At 47.0% G+C, this 24,039-nt stretch overlaps 1 protein-coding gene across 1 annotated transcript in view; it reads right to left on the reverse strand.

Annotated features, from left to right (window-relative positions):
- PRPF6 (pre-mRNA processing factor 6) overlaps positions 1-24,039 on the reverse strand; it is a gene marked incomplete at both ends in the record, with an annotated part of 47,457 nt that overhangs the window by 9,123 nt on the left and 14,295 nt on the right. The window contains 5 exons of the mRNA XM_080716670.1: positions 3,716-3,837; positions 9,997-10,119; positions 13,998-14,216; positions 17,440-17,558; positions 22,837-22,999. Coding sequence (XP_080572796.1) covers positions 3,716-3,837; positions 9,997-10,119; positions 13,998-14,216; positions 17,440-17,558; positions 22,837-22,999 — 746 coding nt within the window. The remainder of the gene's footprint in view (positions 1-3,715; positions 3,838-9,996; positions 10,120-13,997; positions 14,217-17,439; positions 17,559-22,836; positions 23,000-24,039) is intronic.

The following is a 24,039-nucleotide window of genomic DNA, read 5'->3' on the forward strand; positions in this document are numbered from 1 at the left end:
ACTTAGTGAGACCGTTTCAAAATAAAGAATAAAAAATAGGGCTAGGGGTGTAGCTCAGAGGTAGAACTCCCTTGGGTTCAATCCCTGGTACTGCAAAAAAGGAAAAAAAAGTGATTTCAGGTCACTGCTATAGAGAACACTGCTCGTCTCGAGTGTCAGGTGTGAAGCCACTGGCTTCTCTGCGGCCCACACCTCCTCTAGGTCACATCATCTTCAATGGCCCCTGTGGGCTTCAACAGCAAGTCAGAGGGAGCACATAAAACTGTGCCACAAGCTGGGCGTGGTGGCACATACCTGTAACCCAGATCTTGGGAGGCTGAGACAGGAGGATCACAGGTTCAAGGATAGCCTCAGAAAGCAGTAAGACTTTCATCAACCCAGTGAGACCCCGTTTCAAAGTAAAAATATAAAAAGCCAGGTGTGGTGGCGCACACTTGTCATCCCAGCATTTGGGAGGCTGAGACTGGAGGACTGCAGTTCGCAGACAGCCACAGCTACTTAGTGAGGCCCTCCGCAACTTAGTGAGACCCTGTTTCAAAATAAAGAATAAAAGATAGGGCAGGGGGTATAGCTCGGAGGTCAAGTGCCCCTGGGTTCCATCACCAGACCCGCAAAAATAAATAAATAAAAATAAACTGAGGAGATAGGACAGGAGGATCGCGGTTCACAGACAGCCTCAGCTACTTCGTGAGGCCCTTTGCAACTCAGTGAGACCCTGTTTCAAAATAAAGAATAAAAATAGGGCTAGGGGTGTAGCTCGGAGGTAGAATGCCACTGGATTCCATCCCTAGTACTGCAAAAAAATATAAATAAAAAATAAAAATAGGACTGGGGGTGTAGACTGGAAGAATGATGACCCTGGCTGGACTCAATCTCAGTACCACCACCAAGAAAACAAAACAAAACACTGTTGTGCCACAAAGCCTGTGAAAAGAAACAGCATCCTCTCACGGTCCCAGACCCCAAGCACTACTGAGTGAGTACCAAGGAGAAAGCAGGACGGTAGGAGGAAACTGACAGTGAGCCTCAAGTGGGCAGCAATGTAGGCACACTTGGGCCTTGGGGCCAAGCAGTCTCGACTCAACCTGGAAGGAGAGAGTCCTGCCCTGCGTGGCACTTAGACCATCCCAGGTAATTTCAAAATGTCCCCTAAGGAGTTAACTCTGAAACATTACACCAACTGGCAGGGTTGTGAGGGAGCTGGAGCTTCAGCAGCACACATGGAAAGAAGCACTAAAGAGACTGACATCAAACAACACCAGCAAAGAAAAGAAACAGGGCTTAACATTCTCAGCCGCAGACTCAGTGAGACCAGCGAGGCCCTTCCCACCCAGCACAGGGAGCAGCCAAGGACCTATGAGGGAGCGAACAGAGGCCTCGGGCCATGAGCCTCATGCCTTGGAGAGCTACCCACTTCAAACAAGAAATTGCAAAGCCTAATTTAATCAGCATTTATAGTCAATAAGGCAGACCCAAAAGGTTTTTTCAATTAAAGAGTACAATTAAAGAAAACTGTCAAGGACCTCCTCTGTGCACAAAAAAACTAGCCCAAACCCAAGGCCAGCACAGCTTAAATGAAAACAGCCTGCGACCCAGACGCGGCCTCGCCCACTGTGGAGGCCAGTGCCCAACACTGGCTGTGCTGGCCCCAGCCTCAAGCCTGCATGAGGCCGTCCTAGGGCCACAGGCTTTGGAGCAGAACAGGCCACCTCCAAGCCTCAGCTCCTCAACTATAAAACAGTAACAAGAAGCCAGGCATGGTGATGCGTGGTGATCCCGATACTTGGAAGGATGAGATGGGAGGACCTCAGGCTTGAGGCCAGCTTCAGCAATTCCCCACCCCACCCCACTGTACTGAGGACTGAACTAAGAGCATTCTACCTCTGAATTCCACCCTAGCTATCTATCTATCTATCTATCTATCTATTTATTTATTTATTTATTTATTTATTTTGGTATATGTGTGTGTGGTACTGGGGATTGAACCCAGGGGGGAGGGGTTTCTACCTATAAGACACACTCCAAGCACTACTTTTGTGGGGGGGGGCACTGATTGAACACAGGGGCATTCCACCTCCAAGCTATACCACCATCCCTATTTTATTCTGAAACAAGGTCTTACTAGATTGATGAAAGTCTCACTATTTGCTAAGGGTGTCCTTGCACCTGCAAGCTTCCTGTCTCAGCTTCCCAAGTGCTAGGATTACAAATGAATGCCACCACACCCAGCCAGCACTACTTTTTTTTTCTGAAACAAGGTCTCACTAGGTCGATGAGTCTCACTACTTGCTGAGGCCATCCTCAAATCTATGATCCTCCAGTCTCAGCCTCCCAAGTACTTGAATTACAGACATACTCCACTACACACAGCTAATTTATTTTGAAACAGGACCTTACTAAATTGCTGAGGTTGGCCCCAAGTTTATGATTGTCCTCTCAGCCTCCCAAGTACTGGGATTACAGAAAACCACCAACCTAACTAGCCTGGGCAATTTAGCAATACCCTGTTTCAAAATAAAAAATAAAAAGTGCTGGGGAGCCAGGCATGGTGGCCCATGCTTGTAATCCCAGCATTTCAGAGGCTGAGACAGGAGTCAGCCTCAGCTACTTAGTGAGCCCCTCCACATCTTAGTGAGACCCTGTTTCAAAATAAAGAATAGCCGGGCGTGGTGGCGCATGCTTGTAATCCCCACGCTTGGGAGGCGGAGACAGGCTTAAGAGACCCTGTTTCCAAATAAAAATATATATAAAAAAATAGGTCTGGGAGTGTAGCCTGGAGGTAGAAGGGTTTCCAGGAACCCCAGTACCACAAAAAAAAAAAAAAAAAAAAAAAAGAATAAAAAATAGGGCAGAGTATGTAGCTCAAAGGTCAAATGACCCTGAATTCCATCACCAGACCAGCAAAAAAAAAACAAAAACAAACCAGGGCTGGGGTTATAGCTCAGAGGTAGAATGCCCCTGGTTTCCACCCCCAGTACCACAAAAAGGGGGGAGGGGTGTGGCTCACAGGTAGAATGTCCCCAGGCTTAATCCCTACTAACACACACAAACACACACACGCACACACACACACACACACACACACACACACACAGGAACTGGGCATGGTGGATGGTGGTGGTGTGCACCTGCATCTCAGAACTCAGGAGACACTGGGCGTGGTGTCGCACGCTTATAATCCCAGCATTTGGGAGTCTGAGACAGGAGGATTGCACAGGTTCGAAGCCAGCCTCAGCTACTTAGTGAGGCTCTCAGCTACTTAGTGAGACCCTGTTTCCAAATAAAGTATTAAAAATTGGTCTGGGAGTATAGCCCAGAGGTAGAAAGCCCCTGGGTTCCACCCCGAGTACCACACACACACACACACACACACACACACACACACACCAAAAAAAAAAAAAAATTCAGGAGACTGAGATAGGATTGTAGGTTCATGGCCAGCCTCAGCAAGTTAGGTCTTCTGCAACTTAGTGAGACCCTGTTTCAAAATAACAGTGATAAGCCTATTGCAGAGGGGCTGTGAAGACTGTGTGCTGAAGACTAATCTAGCTGCAAAGTCCTGAGGGCCATGGAAGCCTGCCCTCATCATCGCCTGAGGCAGCATCTGAAAGCAAAGGCACTGGTGAATCTGCAGGAAAGCGGGTTACGTCCAGTGCCATGCAACGGGACCTGGAGGCTTTAGTAGCACAAGGGGCAAGTGGGGCCCACCACATACCTGGTGCCATGGTTTTTCTCGAAGTACGCAGCCCGCAGCCACACACTCTTCTTGCTGGGGAACACCTGGAGGGCATAGGCGTAGATGGCCCGTGCACACTCCAGGGCACTGTGGGCTACACACTAGAGCAGAGAGAAGACAGACATGAGGAATAGACCAGCACTGCTCTGGAGCAGATGGTGACACCCTCCCAGCCTCTACTTTTCACCGATGGCATCTGCAAAAACAGTCCCAACTGGCAGTTGATGTAGTTAGAACTACAAGCCAGGACAGGGGCGCCAGCATGGGGACCATGAGTCACCACCTGCAGGAGAGCCAGGCACACATGCACCGTGCACACAGACGTAAGCTATAACTGTGTAGCACGTGTGCTAGTGTCTTTAAAATTTGGTGTAGCCAGGCGTGGTGGCTCACGCTTGTAATCCCCGCACTTGGGAAGCAGAGACAGGAGGATCACACAGGTTCGAAGCCAGCCACGCTGGCGTAAGAGACCCTGTTTCAAAAATATAAAATAGGTCTGGGAGTGTAGCCCGGAGGTAGAAGGGTTTCCAGGAACCCCAGTACCACCAAAAAAAAAGAAAAAAAAATTTGGTGTAGTAAGCCAGGCACAGTGGTGTATATCTGTTAAGTCACAATACTTGGGAGGATCACAGGTTCATGGCTAGTCTCAGACACATAGTGAGAACCTGTTTCAAAATAAAAATAAATAAAAATAAAAATAAATAAACAGGGCTGGAGGTGTTGTTCAAAGGTAGAATGACCCTAGGTTCAATCCCTATACCACACACACACTAAGTATAGTATATATTTTCCATTATAAAAGTTACATATATTGGAAACCTGTTAAAGGACAGTGAATAGGAAGAGGAGAAAAAGCCCACCACTCAACACTTTTCCATCTCCTCCAGCTTCCTTTCATACTCAAGCTCAAGTGATATTACTTCTTGGAAAGCATAAAATGGCAAAGAAGTAAGAAAGCCAGTCACCAACGCAAGGCCGGAGCACCCAGGATCTGGATGACCAAGCTCCCGTGGTGATTGTGACCCCGCAGCTCCCTGGACAGGGCTCAGCGCGCTCCGCACACAACGTCACGTGGACCAAGGGCACCATCCCTGAGATAAATCAGTGTTCCATGTTCTGCAGACCTGAGAGCCATCTTGTACCAAGATGGGGCTGGCATATGGAGGTGAATGAAAGGCCACTAGGGAGAAGGACAGGACAAAGTTTCCAACTGGGAATGTCAAATGGCCCAAGTAGAATTGGACTCAGTTGTGTGGCCCTCAGGAAGGCACCTGGCCACACAACGCCCTTCCGAGAGGGATGCCAGCCTCCTAGTGCTCAAGGATCCTTGGTGTGTGTGGAGGGGGACAAGGTACAGGGGTGTGCCGAGATCTCCTTGCTCCGACACACCTCTGGCAGCACATAGCCTCACTATGACTCAACCACAACAATCAGGAAGGACCTGTGTCCTGACAAGAAGCATCCAGAGGAGTCAGACACTGCACAGAGCAAGTCTGGTCTATGCCCCTGAGTCTAGTGCCCAAAGTAATGGGGGCCTGTAATCCCAGTATTTGGGAGGCTGAGACTGGAGGATTGCAGGTTTGAGACCAGCCTCAGCAATTTAACAAAGTCCTCTGCAACTTAGTGAGACCCTGTTCACAAATAAAAAATAAACGGCTGGCCAGGTGTGGTGGCTCACGCTTGTAATCCCTGTGCTTGGGAGGCTGAGACAGGAGGATCACCCAGATTCGAAGCCAGCCTCAGCTACTTAGTGAGGCTCTCAGCAACTAGTGAAGACCCTCTTTCCAAATAAAATACAAAATAGGTCTGGGAGTATAGCCCAAAGGTAAAAAGCCCCTGGGTTCCACCCCCAGTACCATAAAAAAATACACACACACACACACACACACACACACACACACACACACGGCTGGAATGCCCCTGGGCTCCATTCCCAGTACCATACACACACAAAAATAACCCTTTACCATTCATCTATATTTCAACCCACTTAAAAAAGTAAATATGCACAAGGCTACCTACAGGTCAAAGATCCAGTGCCTGAACTCACACCATGGGACTAGAAACTCCAGTCTCAAAGGAGCCAAAGAGATGCCATCTATGGATCAAAACCCAACAGACTACAGAGAAACCCCTGATGTACACACATGAGGGAGAGTATATACATGCATGAAGGGGAACAGAAAGCTCTCCACCACTGTTCAATTCCAGCTAACACAACATGGGAGAAATGGAGCTAGGCTCTGGTAATCTCAGTACTCGGAAACTGAAGCTGAAAGATCGTAGGTTCAAGGACAGCCTCAGAAACTTAGCAAATCCTCAAGCTATTCAGAAAGACACTGTTTCAAAATAAAAAGGACTAAGCCAGGTGTGGTGGCGCAAGCACGTAATCCCAGCATTTGGGAGAATGAGACAGAATGACACTCTCAGCTATTTAGTAAAGCCCTTTCCAACTCAGAGAGGCCTTGTTTCAAAGTAAAGAATAAAAGAGCCAGGCGTGGTGGAGCAAGCACACTTGTAATCCCAGCATTTGGAAAGTTGAGACAGGAGGGTTAACGTTTGAGGACAGCCTCAGCTACTCAGTGAGGCCCTTTGCAACTCAGTGAGACGCTGTTTCAAAATAAAGAATAAGCCGGGGGTGGTGGTGCACACTTGTAATCCCCGCACTTGGGAGGCGGAGACAGGATTGCGCAGGTTCGAAGCCAGGCTTGCTGGCTTAAGAGGCCCTGTTTCCAAATAAAAATATTAAAAATAGGTCTGGGAGTGTAGCCTGGAGTTAGAAGGGTTTCCAGGAACCCCAGTACTACCAAAATAAAGAATAAAAAATAGGGCTGAGGATATAGCTCAGAGGTAGAATGCTCCTGGGTTCCATCCCCAGTACCAAAAAAAAAAAAAGAAAAGAAAAAGGGCTAAAGGTATAGCTCAGAGGCATAATTCTTCTGGGTTCAATACCTAATACCAAAAAGCAACAACAAAAGAGAAGAGAGAAGGAGAAGGAAAAGAAATGAAATTTAGCTGGGTGTAGTGGTGCACGCTTGTAATCCCAATACTTGGGAGGCTGAGACAGGAGGATCACAAGCTCAAGGGCAGCCTCAGTTACTAAGTGAGGTCAACTACAACTTGGTGAGACAATTTCTTTTTTTTTTTTTTTTTGTGGTACTGGGGATAAAACCCAGGGGCATTCTGCCTCTGAGCTATACCCCCAGCCCTACTTTCTATTCTTTATTTTTTAAAACAGAGTCTCACTGAGTTACTGAAGGCCTCTCTAAGTAGCTGAGGCTGGCTGCAAACCCGGATCTCTTGTCTCAGCCTCTCAAATGCTTGGATTACAAGCATGTGCCACCACACCCAGCTTTTAATGAGAAAATTTCAAAATAAAGAATTAAAAAACAGGACTGGGGGTGCCGGGAGTGGTGGAACACACTTGTAATCTCAGTATTTGGGAGGCTGAGAAAAGAGGATCGCGGTTCGCAGACAGCCTTAGCTACTTAGTGAGGCCCTTTTGCAACTCAGTGAGACCCTGTTTCAAAATAAAGAATAAAAGCCAGGCGTGGTGGCAGACACTTGTAATCCCCGTGTTTTGGAGGCTGAGATGGGGGGATCACACAGGTTCAAAGCCAGCCTCAGCTATTTGTGAGACCATTTCCAAATAAAATATAAAATAGGCCTGGGAGTATAGCCTGGGGGTAGAAAGCCTCTGGATTCCACCCCTAGTACCACCAAAAACAAACAAAGAACAAAAAATCGGGCTGGGGGTGTCTCTTGGAGGTAGAATGTTCCTAGATTCTATCCCCAGTACCACAAAAGAAAAAAAGAAAGAAAAAAAAAAAAAAAGACTAGGGTGTAGTGTAGCTCAGAGGTAGAATAACCCTGGCTTCAATCCCAAGTTCTGCAAAAAAAAAAAAAAAAAAAAAAAAAAGAAAGAAAGAAAGAAAGAAAAAAGAAAAGAATAAGAAAAAGAATAAGAAATGGAATAAATGGAATTTTAAAAAACAAATATAAACCCAGGTGTGGTGGCGCACATTTGTAATCCCAGTATTCAGGAGGCTGAGACAGGTGGACTGGGTTCGCAGACAACCTCAGTTACTTAGTGAGGCCCTTTGCAAGTCAGTGAGACCCTGTTTTATTTTTTATTTATTTATTTTTTATTTCTTTCTTTATTTATTTTTTGGTGGTACTGGCGTTCCGGGAAACTCTTCTACCTCCGGGCTACACTCCCAGACACCCATTTTTTTTTTTTTTACATTTTTATTTGGAAACAGGGTCTCTTAAGCCAGCGCAGCTGGCTTTGAACCTGCGTGATCTCCTCCAGTCTCTGCCTCCCAAGCGTGGGGATTACAAGCATGCGCCACCACACCCAGCTGAGAGACCCTGTTTTAAAATAAAGAATTAAAAAATAGGGCTAGGGATGTAGCTTGAAGGTAGAATATCTCTGTATTCCATCCCCAGTACTGCATAAATAAGTAAATAAATAAAAATTTAAAAAGCAAGCCGGGCGTGGTGGCGCATGCTTGTAATCCCTGCACTTGGGAGGCTGAGACAGGAGGATCACGCAGGTTCGAAGCCAGCTTCAGCTACTTAGTGAGGCTCTCAGCAACTTAGTAAGACCCTGTTTCAAAATAAAATATAAAATAGGGCTGGGAGTATAGCCCGGAGGTAGAAAGCCTCTGGGTTCCACCCCCAGTACCACCAAAAAAAAAAAAAAAAAAGCAAATACATGGGCAGATGTGGTGTTACACACCTGTAAGCCCAGGCACATGGGGGCTAAGGCAGGAGATCATAAGCACAAGCTATAGGCCAGGCTGAGCAATTTGGCAACACCCTATCTCAAAATTACATAAATAAAAAGGGCTAGGGATATAGCCTAGTGGTAGAGTATCCCTGGTTTAATCCCCAGCAACACCCCAAGTCTGTAAAGACACACATTATCAGTTATTTGGCAAAAACCACAGTAACTGATTCAAGTCAAAATATCATCAATGGCTTATCAAACCAGAAGATCCAGGTTTGGTAAGAGTAATTGACACAGTCTCAAAGTGCTTCCTTATAAAATACTCATCAAGAAGGAAAAACAATGCCGGGCGTGGTGGCACACGCCTGTAATCCCCACACTTGGGAGGCTGAGACAGAAGGATCGCGCAGGTTTGAAGCCAGCCTCAGCTACTTAGTGAGACCCTGTTTCCAAATAAAAATATAAAAATATGTCTGGGAGTATAGCCCAGAGGTAGAAAGCCCCTGGGTTCCTCCACCCAGTACCACTAAAAAAAAAAAAAAAAAAAAAAGGAAAAAACAGTGGCTGTACACAGTACACAGAAGAGCCACTGCCTTGAGCAGTTGGTCAGAGGAGACAGGCACTCAAGTCTCTGTAAGTCACACACAGGAAGACCCAACATCCTGGTCAAAGATACACAACCTCAACCTCAAAGATAAATAAATAGGAATAAGAAATAGGGTTAGAGAGAACACTCAGAAGTGGAATATCACTGGGATCAATCCCCAGTACCAAACAAATAAAGTAAGTAAGTAAAATGACACTGAGACAGCTGGTGAGATTTGACTAGGTCTGCAAGTTACATGATACTTGGGAGGCTGAGACGGGAGAACACAGGATGGACAGCTGCACAGAGCACTGAGTCAGCAACCAAGCAAGGCTCTGCTTCAAAAGTGTCACTAAAAAGAAGGCTGGAGATACATCTCGGAGGTAGAATGGCTCTGACCCAATTCCCTCACTCATGTTCTTTCCCTCTGTGTCTCTGTCTCTCTCACCTGTGTATGCAAACTGTTTTCTGAAATGAAATTCGCAGCAGTAACCAGGGAATGGGAGATGACCAAATGTTAAGGTGAACAGCTCTGGAAGTTGTAGACAACCAAGCCATCTTCCAGCTGTGTGAGTACTCAAGATCCTAGCTATTCACAACACTCATGCTCAGAGGAAACATTTCCTTACAACTGAAACTACATTGTTTTTTTTCTGGTACCCAGGATTGAACCCAAGAGCCTTCTACCTCCAAGCTACACCTCCTGCCCTTTTTATTTTTATATTTTGAAATTGGTCTAAGTTGCTGAGGGCATCACTAAATTGCTGAGGCTATGATCCTCCTCTCTTAGCCTCCCAAGTACTGGGATTAAGGAACATATCACTATGCCTGGCCTGCAACTACATTTACAAGTATATAAAAGGCTTTGAAAACAGCCTCCTCGTGCCTGGGCCTGCGCTCCTCCAGAGGCCCCAGCCTGGACACAGACACAGCCAGACTCACGCTGTCGGCATCTTCCATCCAGGTGTGCTTCCGATCTTCTTCCTCAATCCCAATTCCGAGCACGGCACGCATGACTGCCTGGCAGGTGGCCACACTCCCAGCCCTGTCACACTCCTCAGCATCCTGAAAGTGGACACAAAAACTGTGGTTTTAAGTTTAGTCAAAGCTGCAGATGGCCTGAAGAAGCATCCTATTCCTGGACCGTGAGAGCTAAGAGAACCTGGTGTCAGACATGCAGCTCCCAGCCCTGACGCTGCGCTTCCCGAGGCGCCCGCCCAACAGGAGCTTGATAAATGATGAGCGACTGGACGCGAGCACACCCTCCACGCAGAGCGCTGTAAGCACCCTGTGCACAGAAGTCCTATGAGCCGTTCAGGGGCTGTAAGAATTTCCTATGCTAAAGAAACCGCCAAAGCAGTAGGAGTAAAAGATGAATTCTTTAAAAATAGTATTTGCTGGAGCTTAACACTCAAAATAGACAAAAGGAGGAAATAAGCTGGATGTGGTGGCACACGCTTGTAATCCCAGCACTTGGGAGGCTGAGACAGGAGAATCGCACAGGTTCAATGCCAGCCTCAGCTACTTAGGGAGGCTCTCAGCAACTTAGTGTGACTCTGTTTCCAAATAAAGTAGAAAGGCCGGGTGTGGTGGCGCACGCTTGTGATCCTAGCATTCAGGAGGCTGAGACTGGAGGATCGCGGTTCGTGGACAGCCTCAGCTACTTAGTGAGGCCCTCTGCAACTCAGTGAGACATGGTTTCAAAACAAAGAATAAAAATTAGGGCAGGGGGTATAGCTCGGAGGTCAAATGCCCCTGGGTTCCATCCTCAGACCCACAAAAAAAATAAAAATAAAAATAAAAAATAAAAAATAAATAAAGTAGAAAATAAGTCTGGGAGTATAGCCTAGAGGTAGAAAAGTCCCTGGGTTCCACCCTCAGTACCACCACCACACACACACACACACACACAAAAAAAAAAAAAAAAAAAAAGAGGAAGAAATACTCTGACTTAGAGAGATGTGCTGGGATATGGGGTTGAGTACACAAGAGGTAAGTCAGGGCAACCAGCAGCAAAGAAACCTTGGTTTCAGGAAAACAAATCTGAGGATGTGCAGAGAAAGGCCAACAAAATTTTAAAGCATTTGCGGCCATACTATCTTGCATACCAATTATGGGTTTGCAAGATAGTATGATTTATCCAGGTACCACGGGGTACACCTATAATCTCAGCTATTCTGGAAATGGAGGCAGGAGTGTTGTAAGCTCAAGAGCAGCCTGGGCAATATAGTGGGACCCTGCTTCAAACTAAAAAAATAAAGGGTATGGTGATACACACGTGTGATCCCAGTACTTGGGTAGACTGAGAGGGGAGGATTGTGGGTTCGCAGTCAGCCTTAGCTACTTAGTAAGACCCTGTTTCAAAACAAAGAATGGAAAATAGAGCTGCGAGCCAGGTGTGGTGGCACATGTTTGCAATCCAGGAGGCTGAGACAGGAGGATCACGGTTCGCGGAGAGCCTCAGCTACAAAAGGTCCTCCGCGACTCAGTGAGACCCTGTTTCAAAAAAATAAAAAAAGGGCAGGGGCTGTCGCTCGGAGGTAGAATGCTCCTGGGTTACATCCCCAGACCTGCAATAAATAAATAGAGCTGGGGTTTAGCTTGGAGGTAGAATGCCCCTGGGTTCAATTCCCAGTACTGAAATATATATACATAAATTAGCTGGGAGTGGTAGCACACACCTATAATCCTAGTACTGGGAAGGCTGAAACAGGAGATCACAAATTTAAGGACGAAGCCAGGCGTGGTGGCGCACCCTTGTAATCCCAGCACTTGGGAGGCTGAGACAGGAGGATCGCAGTCTGCAGAGAGCCTCAGCTACATAGTGAGCCCTTTGGCCAGGCCCAGTGGTGCAGGCCTATATCCCAGCACTTGGGAGTCTGAGCCAGGAGAACTTCAGACTCAAGAACATCCTCAATAGCTGGGCATGTGACACACACGTACAATCCCAGTACCAAGCAGGCGGAGACAGGAGGATCACAGGTCTCTAGGCAGCCTCGGTAACTTACTGAAGCACTCTACAACTTATAAATAAATAAATAAATAAGGACAGCCTCAGCATGTAGTAAGATTCTCAGCAACAAAGTAAGATCATGTTTCAAAAAAAAAAACTAAAAAGGAGTGGGGGGGGGTGTGGCTTGGAGATAGAATGTCCCTGGGTTCAATTCCCAGTACCAAAAAAAAAAATTAAATAGATAAAGGAATGAATGAATGTTGGGGATTTAGCTCAGTAGTAAAGCACTCCTGGGTTCAATCCACTGTACCACACCCAAAAACAGAACCCACACATTATATGACTCCATTTCCATAAATTTCCAGAAAAAGTATAGAAAGGGGAAGAAATAAAAAGCAAGTCTACAGAGAAAATTAAGTGCTTGCAGCCAGGCGTGGTGGGGCATAGTTGCAATCCCAGCACTTGGGAGGTTTGTGGCCAGCCTCAGCTACTTAGTGAGGTCCTCTGCAACTTAGTGAGACCCTATTTCAAAATAAAGAATAAAAAATAGGGCTGAGGGTGTAGCAAGGTAGAATGGCCCTGGGTTCAATCTCTAGCACAACAACAACAACAACAACAAAAACAACAACAACAAAGTGCTTGCTTTGTAATAGGAGGAAGGGGAGCTAATGGGCCCAGGGTTTATTTACCAGGTGAGAGGAGAGTACTAAGATTACAGTGAAAGCCAGGTGTGGTGGCACACACTTTTAATCCCAGCATTTGGGAGGCTGAGACAGGAGGATCGCGGTTCGAGGACAGCCTCAGCTACTTAGTGAGGCCCTTTGAAACTCAGTGAGACCCTGTTTCAAAATAGAGTACAAAAATAGGGCTGGGGGTGTAGCTCAGAGGTAGAATCCCCCTGGGTTCCATCTCCAGTACAGGGGGGGGAAAATACAGTGAAGACTCCTTAACAGTGAATATACTAAAAACTACCAAACTGTAGATACGCTTTATTTTTTGTAGGACCGGGTTGAACCTTACACTTATTCATGCTAGCTATCATTCGCCTTTTTCATTTTGGAAAAGTGTCTTGCTCAGTTGCCCAGGCTGGCCTTGAATTTTCAATTCTCCTGCTTCAGCCTCCCAAGTAGCTGGGAAAAAGAGTGAATTTAGCTAGGCATAGTAGAGTATGCCTATAATCCTAATACTTGAGAGGCTGAGTTAGGAAGATCAAAGGCTCAAAGCCAGCCTCAGCCACCTGGCTAGGCCTTTGGCAACTTAAGAGACCAGTTTCAAAATAAAATAAGAGCCAGGTATGGTAGCACATGCTTATAATCCCAGCATTTGGGAGGCTGAGACTGTAGAATCATGGTTCACGGACACCCTCAGCTACTTACTGAGGCCCCCTTCAACTTAGTGAGACCCTGTCTCAAAATAAAGAATAAAAAAATAGGGCAGGGGGTGTAGCTCGGAGGTCGAATGCCCCGGATTCCATCCCCAAACCTGCAAATAAATAAATAAATAAATAAATAAATAAATAAGGCATGGTGGCGCATGCTTGTAATCCTAGCACATGGGAGGCTGAGACCGAGGATCCCAGTTCGCAGTCAGCCTCAGCTACTTAGTGAGGCCCTTTGCAACTCAGTGAGACCTGGTTTCAAAATAAAGAATAAAAAATAGGGCTGGGGGTATAGCTTGGAGGTAGAATGTCTCTGAATTCCATCCCCAGTACTGCAATAAATAAATTAATAAATAAATAAAACAGGGCTGAGATGTAGGTTCAAAACCCAACCCCCCCCCCAAAAAAAAAGAAAAGAAAACAAAACAAAACAAAAAAGATCGGCTCAATGTCTTGAACCTGAGAGCACCAAAAGAGTGAAGTCGCACTGTATCTGCTGCTTCTACCTGTCTGGGAGTTCTGCAGTACGACCTCATACCCCAGCGTGGGACCACAACACGCGGCCCGCACCTGCTTTCAAAGCGGTCACCAGGACACCTGAAGGCAGCCCACCTGGATCCACTGCTCGCGGTTGATCTCCACACCGTTGGCCCGCAGGGAGGTGATGGCTCGGTCAATGATCTTCTCCACCATCTGCGTGTTCCCGTTGGCCTCCTCAAGCTTGGCAGCCGTGATCCAGATATGCCGGTCCGTAGGAATGTTCTCCCGAGCTTTATTTAAGACCTTACGGGCATTTTCGTATGTCTCCAGCCTCGCAAGGGCAAGCCAGAGCTACGTGGAGGGGACACCATGAAAGAGAAGCTAGTCTATGAAGAACCAATGGACCAAAAGCTACTCTTCGTAAGACGGTAAGCCTGACACGGTGAGCTCACATGCACCTCCACAAGTAGAGTTCAAAAACTCTAAGCCAGGCGTGGTGGGGCATGCTTGTAATCCCAGCATTCGGGAGGCTGAGGCCTCAGCTACTTAGTGAGGCCCTCTGTAACTCAGTGAGACCCGGTTTCAAAAGAAAGAATAAAAAATAGGGCAGAAGGTGTAGGTCGAAGGTCGAATGCCCCTGGGTTCCACGCCAAACCCGCAAAAAATAAACAAAACAAAAAACCCTCTAAAGCCTGGCGTGGTGGCACATACTTGTAATCCAGTACTTGGTAGACTGAGACAGGAGGATCATAGGTTCGAAGCTAGCCTCAGCTACTTTGAGGCCCTATGCAACTCAGTGAGACCCTGTTTCAAAATAAAGAATACAGAGCCGGGCGTGGTGGCACACACTTGTAATCCCAGTATTTGGGAGACTGAGACAGAAGGATTGCGGTTCGCAGCCAGCCTCAGCTACTTAGTGAGGCCCTTTGCAACTAAGTGAGACCCCGTTTCAAAATAAAGAATTAAAAATAGGGCTGGGGGTGTCTCTTGGAGGTAGAATGTCCCTGGGTTCCACCCCCAGTACCGCAATAAATAAATAAATAAATAAATAAATAATACAAAACAGGGCTGCAGGTGGGGCTCAGAGGTAGAATGCCTCCCAGTGCACTAAATAAATAAATATAGAAATATAGAAATATAGAAAGAAAGAAAGAAAGAAAGAAGGAAAGAAAGAAAGAAAGAAAGAAAGAAAGAAAGAAAGCAAGCAAGCAAGCTAGCTAGCTAGCCTGGGCTTGTAATCCCAGCATTCGGGAGGCTGAAACAGGAGGATTGTGGTTCGCGGCCAGCCTCATCTACTTAGTGAGGCCCTCTGCAATTTAGTGAGACCCTGTTTCAAATGAAAAAGAATAAAAAATAGGGCAGGGGGTGTAGCTCGGAGGTCGAATGCCCCTGCGTTCCATCCCCAGATCCCAAGACCCACAAAAAAAAAAAGGAAGCCAGGCCCAGTGGTGCAGGCCTATAGTCCCAGCACTTGGGAGGCTGAGACAGGAGGATCGCAGTCTGCAGAGAGCCTCAGCTACATAGTGAGCCCTTTGGCCAGGCCCAGTGGTGCAGGCCTATATCCCAGTACTTGGGAGTCTGAGCCAGGAGAACTTCAGACTCAAGAACATCCTCAATAGCTGGGCATGTGACACACACGTACAATCCCAGTACCAAGCAGGCGGAGACAGGAGGATCACAGGTCTCTAGGCAGCCTCGGTAACTTACTGAAGCACTCTACAACTTAGTGAGACCCTGCTTCAAAATAAAAAATTTAGCCGGGCGTGGTGGCGCACGTTTGTAATCCCCGTGCTTGGGAGGCGGAGACAGGAGGATCGCGCTGGTTTGGAGCCAGCCTCGCTGGCTTAAGAGACCCTGTTTCCACATAAAAAAGTTAAAAAAAAAAAAAAGGTCTGGGCAGAACAAAAAATTTTTAATTTAAAAAATAGAGCTGGGGGTGTGGTTTAGAGGCAGAATCCTCCTGGATTCAATCTCTAGTATACTAAATAAATAAGAATAAAAAGGGGTAGGGATGAAGATCAATGGTAGAGCACCTGCCTAGCATGTGCAAGACCTTGGGTTCAATTCCTAGTACAAAAAAGATTCCTGAGGGCCATTTATTTACTTTTTTTTTTTTTTTTTTGTGGTACTGAAGGTGAAACCCAGGGGCTTTTCTACCTCCGGGCTATACTCCCAGACTTATTTTATACTTTATTTGGAAAGAGAGTCTCACTAAGTAGCTGAGGTTGGCTTTGAACCTGTACAATCCTCCTGTCTCAGCCTCATAAGAGCTGGGATTACAAGCATGTGCCACCACGCCCGGCCTGAGGGCGTTTAAACAGCTAGTGAAACACGCCCAATCAGCTATCTGTTGTCCTTCTGACCCAGTGACTGAAGCGAGCTAGCCTCGCTGGCTTAAGAGACCCTGTTTCCAAATTAAAATATATATATATACATATATATATATATATGTATATATATATATGTATATATAAATAATAGGTCTGGGAGTGTAGCCCAGAGGTAGAAGGGCTTCCAGGAACCCTAGTACCACCACCAAAAAAAAAAAAAAATATATATATATATATATATATATAAAGAATAAAAATAGCTCGGAGATAGAATGCCCCCGGGTTCCATCTCTAATACCGCAGTAAATTACTAAATAAATAAATAAAAATTTAGAGAACCCTCATTAAATGTGTAGTGTGCCAGATTCAACTCTAGGTCCTGGGGCCGAGGTGAGGATGGGCTCGGGGATAGATGCGTGCTCAGCCTTCTCAAATTCTCATACCCCAGCACTGTTGATTCTTCAGCATTCCACCCCCAATTTGTGCATGGGCTCTATTTGTTATTAAGTAAATAAAATAAGACTGTTTGGAGAATTTCATAATACCCCTTAGAATAATTAAAGACATACTGAATATTATAAAACCAAGATTAGAAATCACTACTCAGAATCCTGTGAACTGGAATGCTTAAACTAAAGAAATCCCATCAGCCGGGCGTGGTGGCGCACGCTTGTGATCCCCGCGCTTGGGAGGCAGAGACAGGAGGATCACGCAGGTTCGAAGCCAGCCGCGCGCGCTGGCTTAGGAGACCCTGTTTCCAAATGAAAATGTAAAAATAGGTCTGGGAGTGTAGCCCGGAGGTAGAAGGGCTTCCAGGAACCCCAGTACCACCCAAAAAAAAAAAAAAAAAAGAAATCCCATCAGCTCTGAAGCCAAGAGCTGACCCATGCTGGGTTGGCAGAAAGACTGAAAATGTGTTCTAGCACCCTGCCACTCATCTGTTCCCACTTCCGAACTCCGGGCTGGATTAGAAACAATGGCCTGGAAAGACTGTCTCACCCGGCTTTCTACAGCAATCAAGGATGAGCAAAGACTCCATTTACACACCCACCACCTGATCCATGCATGCACCATCTACCACCCTGCCTGGCAGCTGCTGTCAAGCAACATCCGGGATCTCACACTTTCTACTGCAGGAATTAGAGCCTGGTGAACACTAGGCTCCACACTTGCCTCTCCCAGAAACAGAGCTTGGCTCAAGCTGTCAGTGGTTGGCAGAGTAGACCTGAGCCTGCCAAACTCACCTCCACACTGGTGGGGCAGCACTCCACAGCTCGGCTGAGCATGATTCTGGCATCTTCAGGCTCTTCCAGCTCAACAGCCGCTTTCCACAACCGAACTGAGTTTGGAACATGCTCAAGGGCTGGGGAAGATCCAATAAAAAGCAAAGTCATAGAAAGGGGAAGAGAAGCAGGAGCCTCGCGTCAGGCGCACACTGCTACCAGAAGGATGAGACAGACCCCCCTGGTGACAATCAGGGGCAGAAGATGCACACAGAGAGACACAGACCATCTTGGTGTATCAGAAAGCAAAGAAATTCCCAGAGATTACTGGGGTCACAGCAGGAGGGCTTGGGACACAGGTAACCATGCTAATGAACCTCAGCTGGGCAGAAGGGACCAGTCCCAAGAAACTGACACTGTATGGATCCACGTATGTGGACCTTGATGATGGGTGAGACTAATCTTAGTAAAAGTCATCAACATGGGGACAGAGACTGCTGCAGAGGAGGCAGCATACAGGGATAACTGCAGTCTCCTGCAGGTGATGGCAACGTGCACGTCTTCATAAGTGTGGGTATACCTGTAAAGATACCAAACAGTTCTAGGTGACTTACTAAAAGTAGGTGTGAAGCCGGGCGTGGTGGTGCACGCTTGTAATCCCAGCATTTGGGAGGCTGAGACCGGAGATTCACGGTTCGTGGACAGCCTCAGCTACTTAGTGAGGCCCTCCACAACTTAGTGAGACCGTTTTAAAATAAAGAATAAGAAAAATAGGAGCTGGGCAAGATGGCGCATGCTTGTAATCCCCGCGCTTGGGAGGCTGAGGCAGGAGGATTACACAGGTTCGAAGCCAGCATCAGCTACTAAGTGAGTAACTCAGTGAGACCCTGTTTCCAAATTAAAAAAAAAAAAAAAAAAGGTCTGGGAATATAGCCCAGAGGGAGAAAACCTCTGGATTCCACCCTAGTACCACAAAAAAAAAAAAAAAAAAAAAAAAAAAGGACAGGGGATGGTGTAGTTTGCAGGTCAAATGCCCCTGGGTTCCATCCCCAGACCCACTTAAAAAAAAAAAAAAAAAAGTAGGGGTGTGTGTGTGTGTGTGCGCGCGCGCGCATCCCCACATGCGTGAGCACATGTACTGTGGATTGCACCCGGGGCATTCTACTTTTGAGCTATATCCCCAACCCTATTTTATTTATTTATTTGGAAACAGGGTCTTGCTAAGTTGCTCAGAGCCTCACTAAGTTGCTGAGGCAGGCTTCAAACCTATGATCCTCCTGTCTCAGCCTCCCAAGTACTGGGATAACAGGCGAGTGCCACCAAACACAGCTAAAAATAATTTTAAAAAGAGAACAATGAGTTGAGCATGGTGGCTCACACCTATAATCCCAGTACTTAGGAGACTGACACAAGAGGATCATCAGTTGAAGTTTAGCCTTAGCATCTTAGCGAGGTTTCAGCAATTTAGCAAGACTTTGTTTCAAAATTTAAAAAATACCCGGGCATGATAGCACATGCTTGTAATCGCAGTGCTTGGAGGCTGAGACAGGAGGATCGCACAGGTTCGAAGCCAACCTCAGCTTAGTGAGGCTCTCAGCAAAACTTAGTGAGACCCTGTTTCCAAATAAAGTATAAAATAGGTCTGGGAGTATAGCCCGGAGGTAGAAAAGCCCGAGTTCTACCCCCAGTACCACAAAAACAACAACAAAAAAAACAAAACTGTTTCCAAATAAAAATGTAAAAATAGGTCTGGGAGTGTAGCCCGAAGGTATAAGGGCTTCCAGGAACCCCAGTACCACAAAAAAAAAAAAAAAAAAAAAAAAAAAATGCTGGGGGAATAGCTCAGAGGTAGAATGTCCCTAGGTTCTTTTATTTTTATTTTTATTGTGCGGTACTGGAGATAAAACCCAAGGGCTTTCTGCCTCCGAGCTACACCTCCAGCCTTATTTTTTATTCTTTATTTTGAAACAGGGTCTTACTAAGTTGCAAAGGGCCTCACTAGGTAATAGCTGAGGCTGTACTCAAACTGCGATCCTCCTGTCTCAGCCTCTCAAATGCTGGGATTACAAGCGTGCCACCACGCCCAGCTTCCTAGGTTCAATTCTTATACCAAAGAGAGAGACACAGAGAGAATGAATGAATACAACTCAGCCTGGCATGATGGCACATGCCTGTAACCCCAGTACTTGGAAGCCTGGGTCTGGAAATGTGACTATATCAATGGCTACACAAGAGACACTGTGGTCAGTCAACTCACTGAAGTGGCCAGTTGGCCTACAGGGTGGACACATAAACACCAAGAGCTGTGCCGCCCTTGTGCTCTCAGAGGGACACGTTGATGATGAACACTTGGAGGCAGCCACACTTTGTGGACCAGAGCTTATGGTTCCAGTGTAAAAATGACTCCACTCTCTTCACCTGCAGTAACTAGAAGGCTGACACTGCTTTACACACATCACGGTTAGCCAAGTCACCTAGGGAGAGCTGACAGCAACAGCCAATGCCGGCCCCTGCAGGGCCCTCTACACACTGGACACCCACTGGCCAGCGTGCTATCAGGCCACACTGCCTCCCCTGATCTGAAAACCCTCTCCACTTCAGAGGCGAAGACACTGAACTAGGGGTCAATAAGAGGCGAAGACACTGACTAGGGGTCAATCAGAGGCAAAGACACTGAACTAGGGGTCAATCAGAGGCGAAGACACTGACTAGGGGTCAATCAGAGGCAAAGACACTGAACTAGGGGTCAATCAGAGGCAAAGACACTGAACTAGGGGTCAATCAGAGGCGAAGACACTGACTAGGGGTCAATCAGAGGCAAAGACACTGAACTAGGGGTCAATCAGAGGCAAAGACACTGAACTAGGGGTCAATCAGAGGCAAAGACACTGAACTAGGGGTCAATCAGAGGCGAAGACACTGACTAGGGGTCAATCAGAGGCAAAGACACTGAACTAGGGGTCAATCAGAGGCAAAGACACTGAACTAGGGGTCAATCAGAGGCGAAGACACTGAACTAGGGGTCAATCAGAGGTGAAGACACTGAACTAGGGGTCAAGCACATGCACAGGGTCACTGAGGCTCCTCTGATCTCAGAACAACCAAAATTTCTAGTCTCCAAACAAAGGACTAGGAATCAGGTCTGCCCACTGCAACCAAGAGCTCAGAGGCACACCCAGCTGGGCCCCCAAGAACTGGCAGGTATCCTAAAGCACTGCCTGAGGTAGCTATCACCCCTATTTCAAAGCCAGAGTCTTCTAGAAATGCCTGTCTTTCAAGTGATCAGCAACATTTCAGTGTAGCAGCTCTGGGCTCAGCCTCAGGCATGCCAGAATATGCTTACAGAAACTCTTAAGAAAGGGCCAGCCAGGACCAGGTTAGGAGCAGCAGCAAAGGCCAACCCTGTTGATTTACAGCTCCTTCACCTGAGCACAGCATCTTTGCCTGAAAAAGCAGAGCCAAGAAGCCACTCCCTGTGAGGTCCAGGAGGGCCATAAAAAGGCAGTCTCTCAACACTCCCCCAAACCGCCACTGCAGTCCCCTCGACATGAACACACTCCCCTTCCCCAATCTGAGCCAAATGAAAATGAACCCAGACAATCTGGTGGTGAACAGGGAGTGGCCACAAAGACATTCATGACCATTCATCAAACTGGCAGGGGAAATTCAGTAGAGCTTTCCTAAGTAAATAACACCAATTATCCAGTGCTTCATGCACGTTCCATCTAAGAACTATTTTCCTGGCTGAAAACAGATAAGAAGTTAATTTCCACAAATCAAAACAGTGTTAACTTTCTGCTCCTGGCCTCAGTAAGAGACTGGCTCTGAGCATTCAATGGGCAGCTGGGCTACATGCAAGAAACCAGACCTGAAGGAGGAAAACACTCTGAACACTCAGGAACAACTGGAGAACATGAGCCATACACAGCATGCTCCAACTGGCTGCTCACAGAGAGACAGTACGTGGGCAGAAACTAGATCTGAAAAGGGGTATTCTACCCAAAGCCCCCGCCTGCACAGCCCTATGAGAACATAAGCCCTAAGGTGATCCATTGATCCTCTTTTAAACACATATCTGAAAAAGAGGACCAAAAAAACCTCTCACTGAAGACCTCTTGCTTCCACAAACAGACCTGACTACAGCCAGGCTAAATTCAGGCAGAATAAGCTACTGCAGGTCTACCACAGAATGCCCCTCTGACCAACATCTGTTTCAAAGCAAAGTTCAAAAGCAACATGTAAGCCAGGAATGGTGATGCATGCTTGTAATTCCAGTACTTGAGAGGTTGAGATAGGAGGATCCAGGTTCATGGCCAACTTTAACAACTTAGTGAGACCTTGTATCACAACAAAAACATACAACAGGGCTGGGAGCATAGCTGAGAGGTAGAATGCCCCTGAATTCAATCCCTAGTACCAACGGAGGGGGAAAAAAAAGCATGTAAGCCAGACACAGTGGTTTCACCTGTAACTCCAGGAGGCTGAGGCAGGAGGATGGCAAGTTCAAGGCCAATCTGGGCAAACTTACCAAAATCCTGTCTCAAAACAGAAAGGGCTGAGGCTGTGGCTCAGCTGTAGAGTACCTGGGTTCCACCCACAGTACTCCAGAGAAAGCATGAGTATGTATCATGAGTGCAAGAGTAGTCTTATGAATTCAACAGGATTGAGCAATACAAAAAGTGTCTATAGCCGGGCGTGGTGGCTACACTTGTCATCCCCGCGCTTAGGAGGCGAAGACAGGAGGATCGCGCAGGTTCGAAGCCAGCCTCACTGGCTTAAGAGACCCCATTTCCAAATAAAAATATAAAGAATAGGTGTCTGGGAGTGTAGCCTGAAGGTAGAAGGGTTTCCAGGAACCCCAGTACCACTAAAAAATAAGAAAGTGCCTATAAAAGCTCTATCGTGGGTGACCAACGGCAACAGCACAGGCACCTTACAAGAGCTATGAGGAGCCCAGTCAGTGCAGAAAGGAGTTCGAGCCCCACACTCGAGTATGACCACCCAGTTGGCCCAGATGTACTCCAAGTTGCACACAGGTCATCCTAAGTTGTACCAAATAGTCTGGCTCTACACACACCTCCTACCAGTATCCTGGAAGCCTCCAGAGGCCCGAAACTGCCTAGACGAGGAAACCTGACCATCGTTAACTGGGGAAAGGCGACAGCACAGGCTCAACCCAAGGCCTCCAGCCCCGGTGGGACCCACCTGGTGACTGCCCTACAGACGGTCCAGGAAGGGAGGCAACTCAGCCCAGGAAAAGGCTTGGAAAGTTTCAGAGTCCTTCATTCTTACCAAAGGAAAAAAAAGCCTGGACCAAGGAGCACAAAAGGTTCTCCAAGAGCAGGGCACCAAGAACCGAGACAAGAGCGCAGCTCCTTCAGGCTCCAAGATTAGAGCCCCGGGCACTCCGAGGCTCACCTTTCCGAAGAACCCGCTTCTTGGCCCGAATGTCTGTCTCCAGCTCTGCAGCTCTAATGTAGATCCTGACGGACTGTGGGAGATGCCGGACGGCCTGGGCCACCACGGCCTTGGCTGTGTCCCCAGGCTGCAGTCTGGCTGCTTCCAGCCACACATCTTCACTCTGAGGAAAGAAAAAAACAATAAGGGACTATGCAGATTAGAAGCCACTACAGAACAGAGGTGCCTCTGGGGCCGCAGATGCTATGAAAGTCTGTTAATCTCCCTGTAACCTCAAGTTCAGAAATGTGGCTATATGTGGGGCGTGGTGGCTCACACTAGTAATCCCAGTACCTGAGAGGTTAAGACAGGAGGATAGTAGGTTTGTGCCTAGCCTCAGCAACTTAGCAAGACCTTGTTTAAAAAAAAAAAAATAGAGCTGGGAGTGTAGTTCAGAGGTAGAATGCCTTAGGGTTCAATCCCACTACCAAAAAAATTTTTAAAAGAAAAAGAAATGTGGCTATTTCTCTAGAAGAATACAATTTGCCCTCCAGTGTAAGTCCACATACAAAGCAGAATTTTTTTTTTTGGTGGTACTGGGGGTAGAACCCAGAGGCTTTCTACTTCCGGGCTACACTCCCAGACCCATTTTATATTTTATTTGGAAACAGGGTCTCACTAAGTTGCTGAGAGCCTCACTAAGTAGCTGAGGCTGGCTTCGAACCTGCGTGATCCTCCTGTCTCAGCCTCCCAAGCGCGGGGATTACAAGCGTGCGCCCCCACGCCCGGCATCTGGGAAATTCTGATTTACGCCTAATGTCCTGGGGTAATTCCTTGTAGGGCTTTTTATGCTATCAGAAATATTGGGTCAACCGGGTGTGGTGGTGCAAACTTGTAATCCAAGCATTCCAGAGGCTGAGACCTGAGGATCACGGCTCATGGACACTTAGTGAGGCCCTCCACAACTCAGTGAGACCCTGTTTCAAAATAAAGGTGTAAGCCGGGCGTAGTGACACACGCTTGTAATCCCCATGCTTGGGAGGCCGAGACAGGAGGATCGCACAGGTTCGAAGCCAGCCTCAGCTACTTAGTGAGGCTCTCAGCAACTTAGTGAGAGCCTGTTTCCAAATAAAGTATAACATAGGTCTGGGAGTATAGCCCGGAGGTAGAAAGCCCCTGGGTTCCACCCCCAGTACCACCAAAAACAAAAAATAAACAAGTAAA

The sequence above is a fragment of the Muscardinus avellanarius genome, assembly GCF_963383645.1.
Source record: "Muscardinus avellanarius genome assembly, chromosome: 19".
Lineage (NCBI taxonomy): Eukaryota > Metazoa > Chordata > Mammalia > Rodentia > Gliridae > Muscardinus > Muscardinus avellanarius.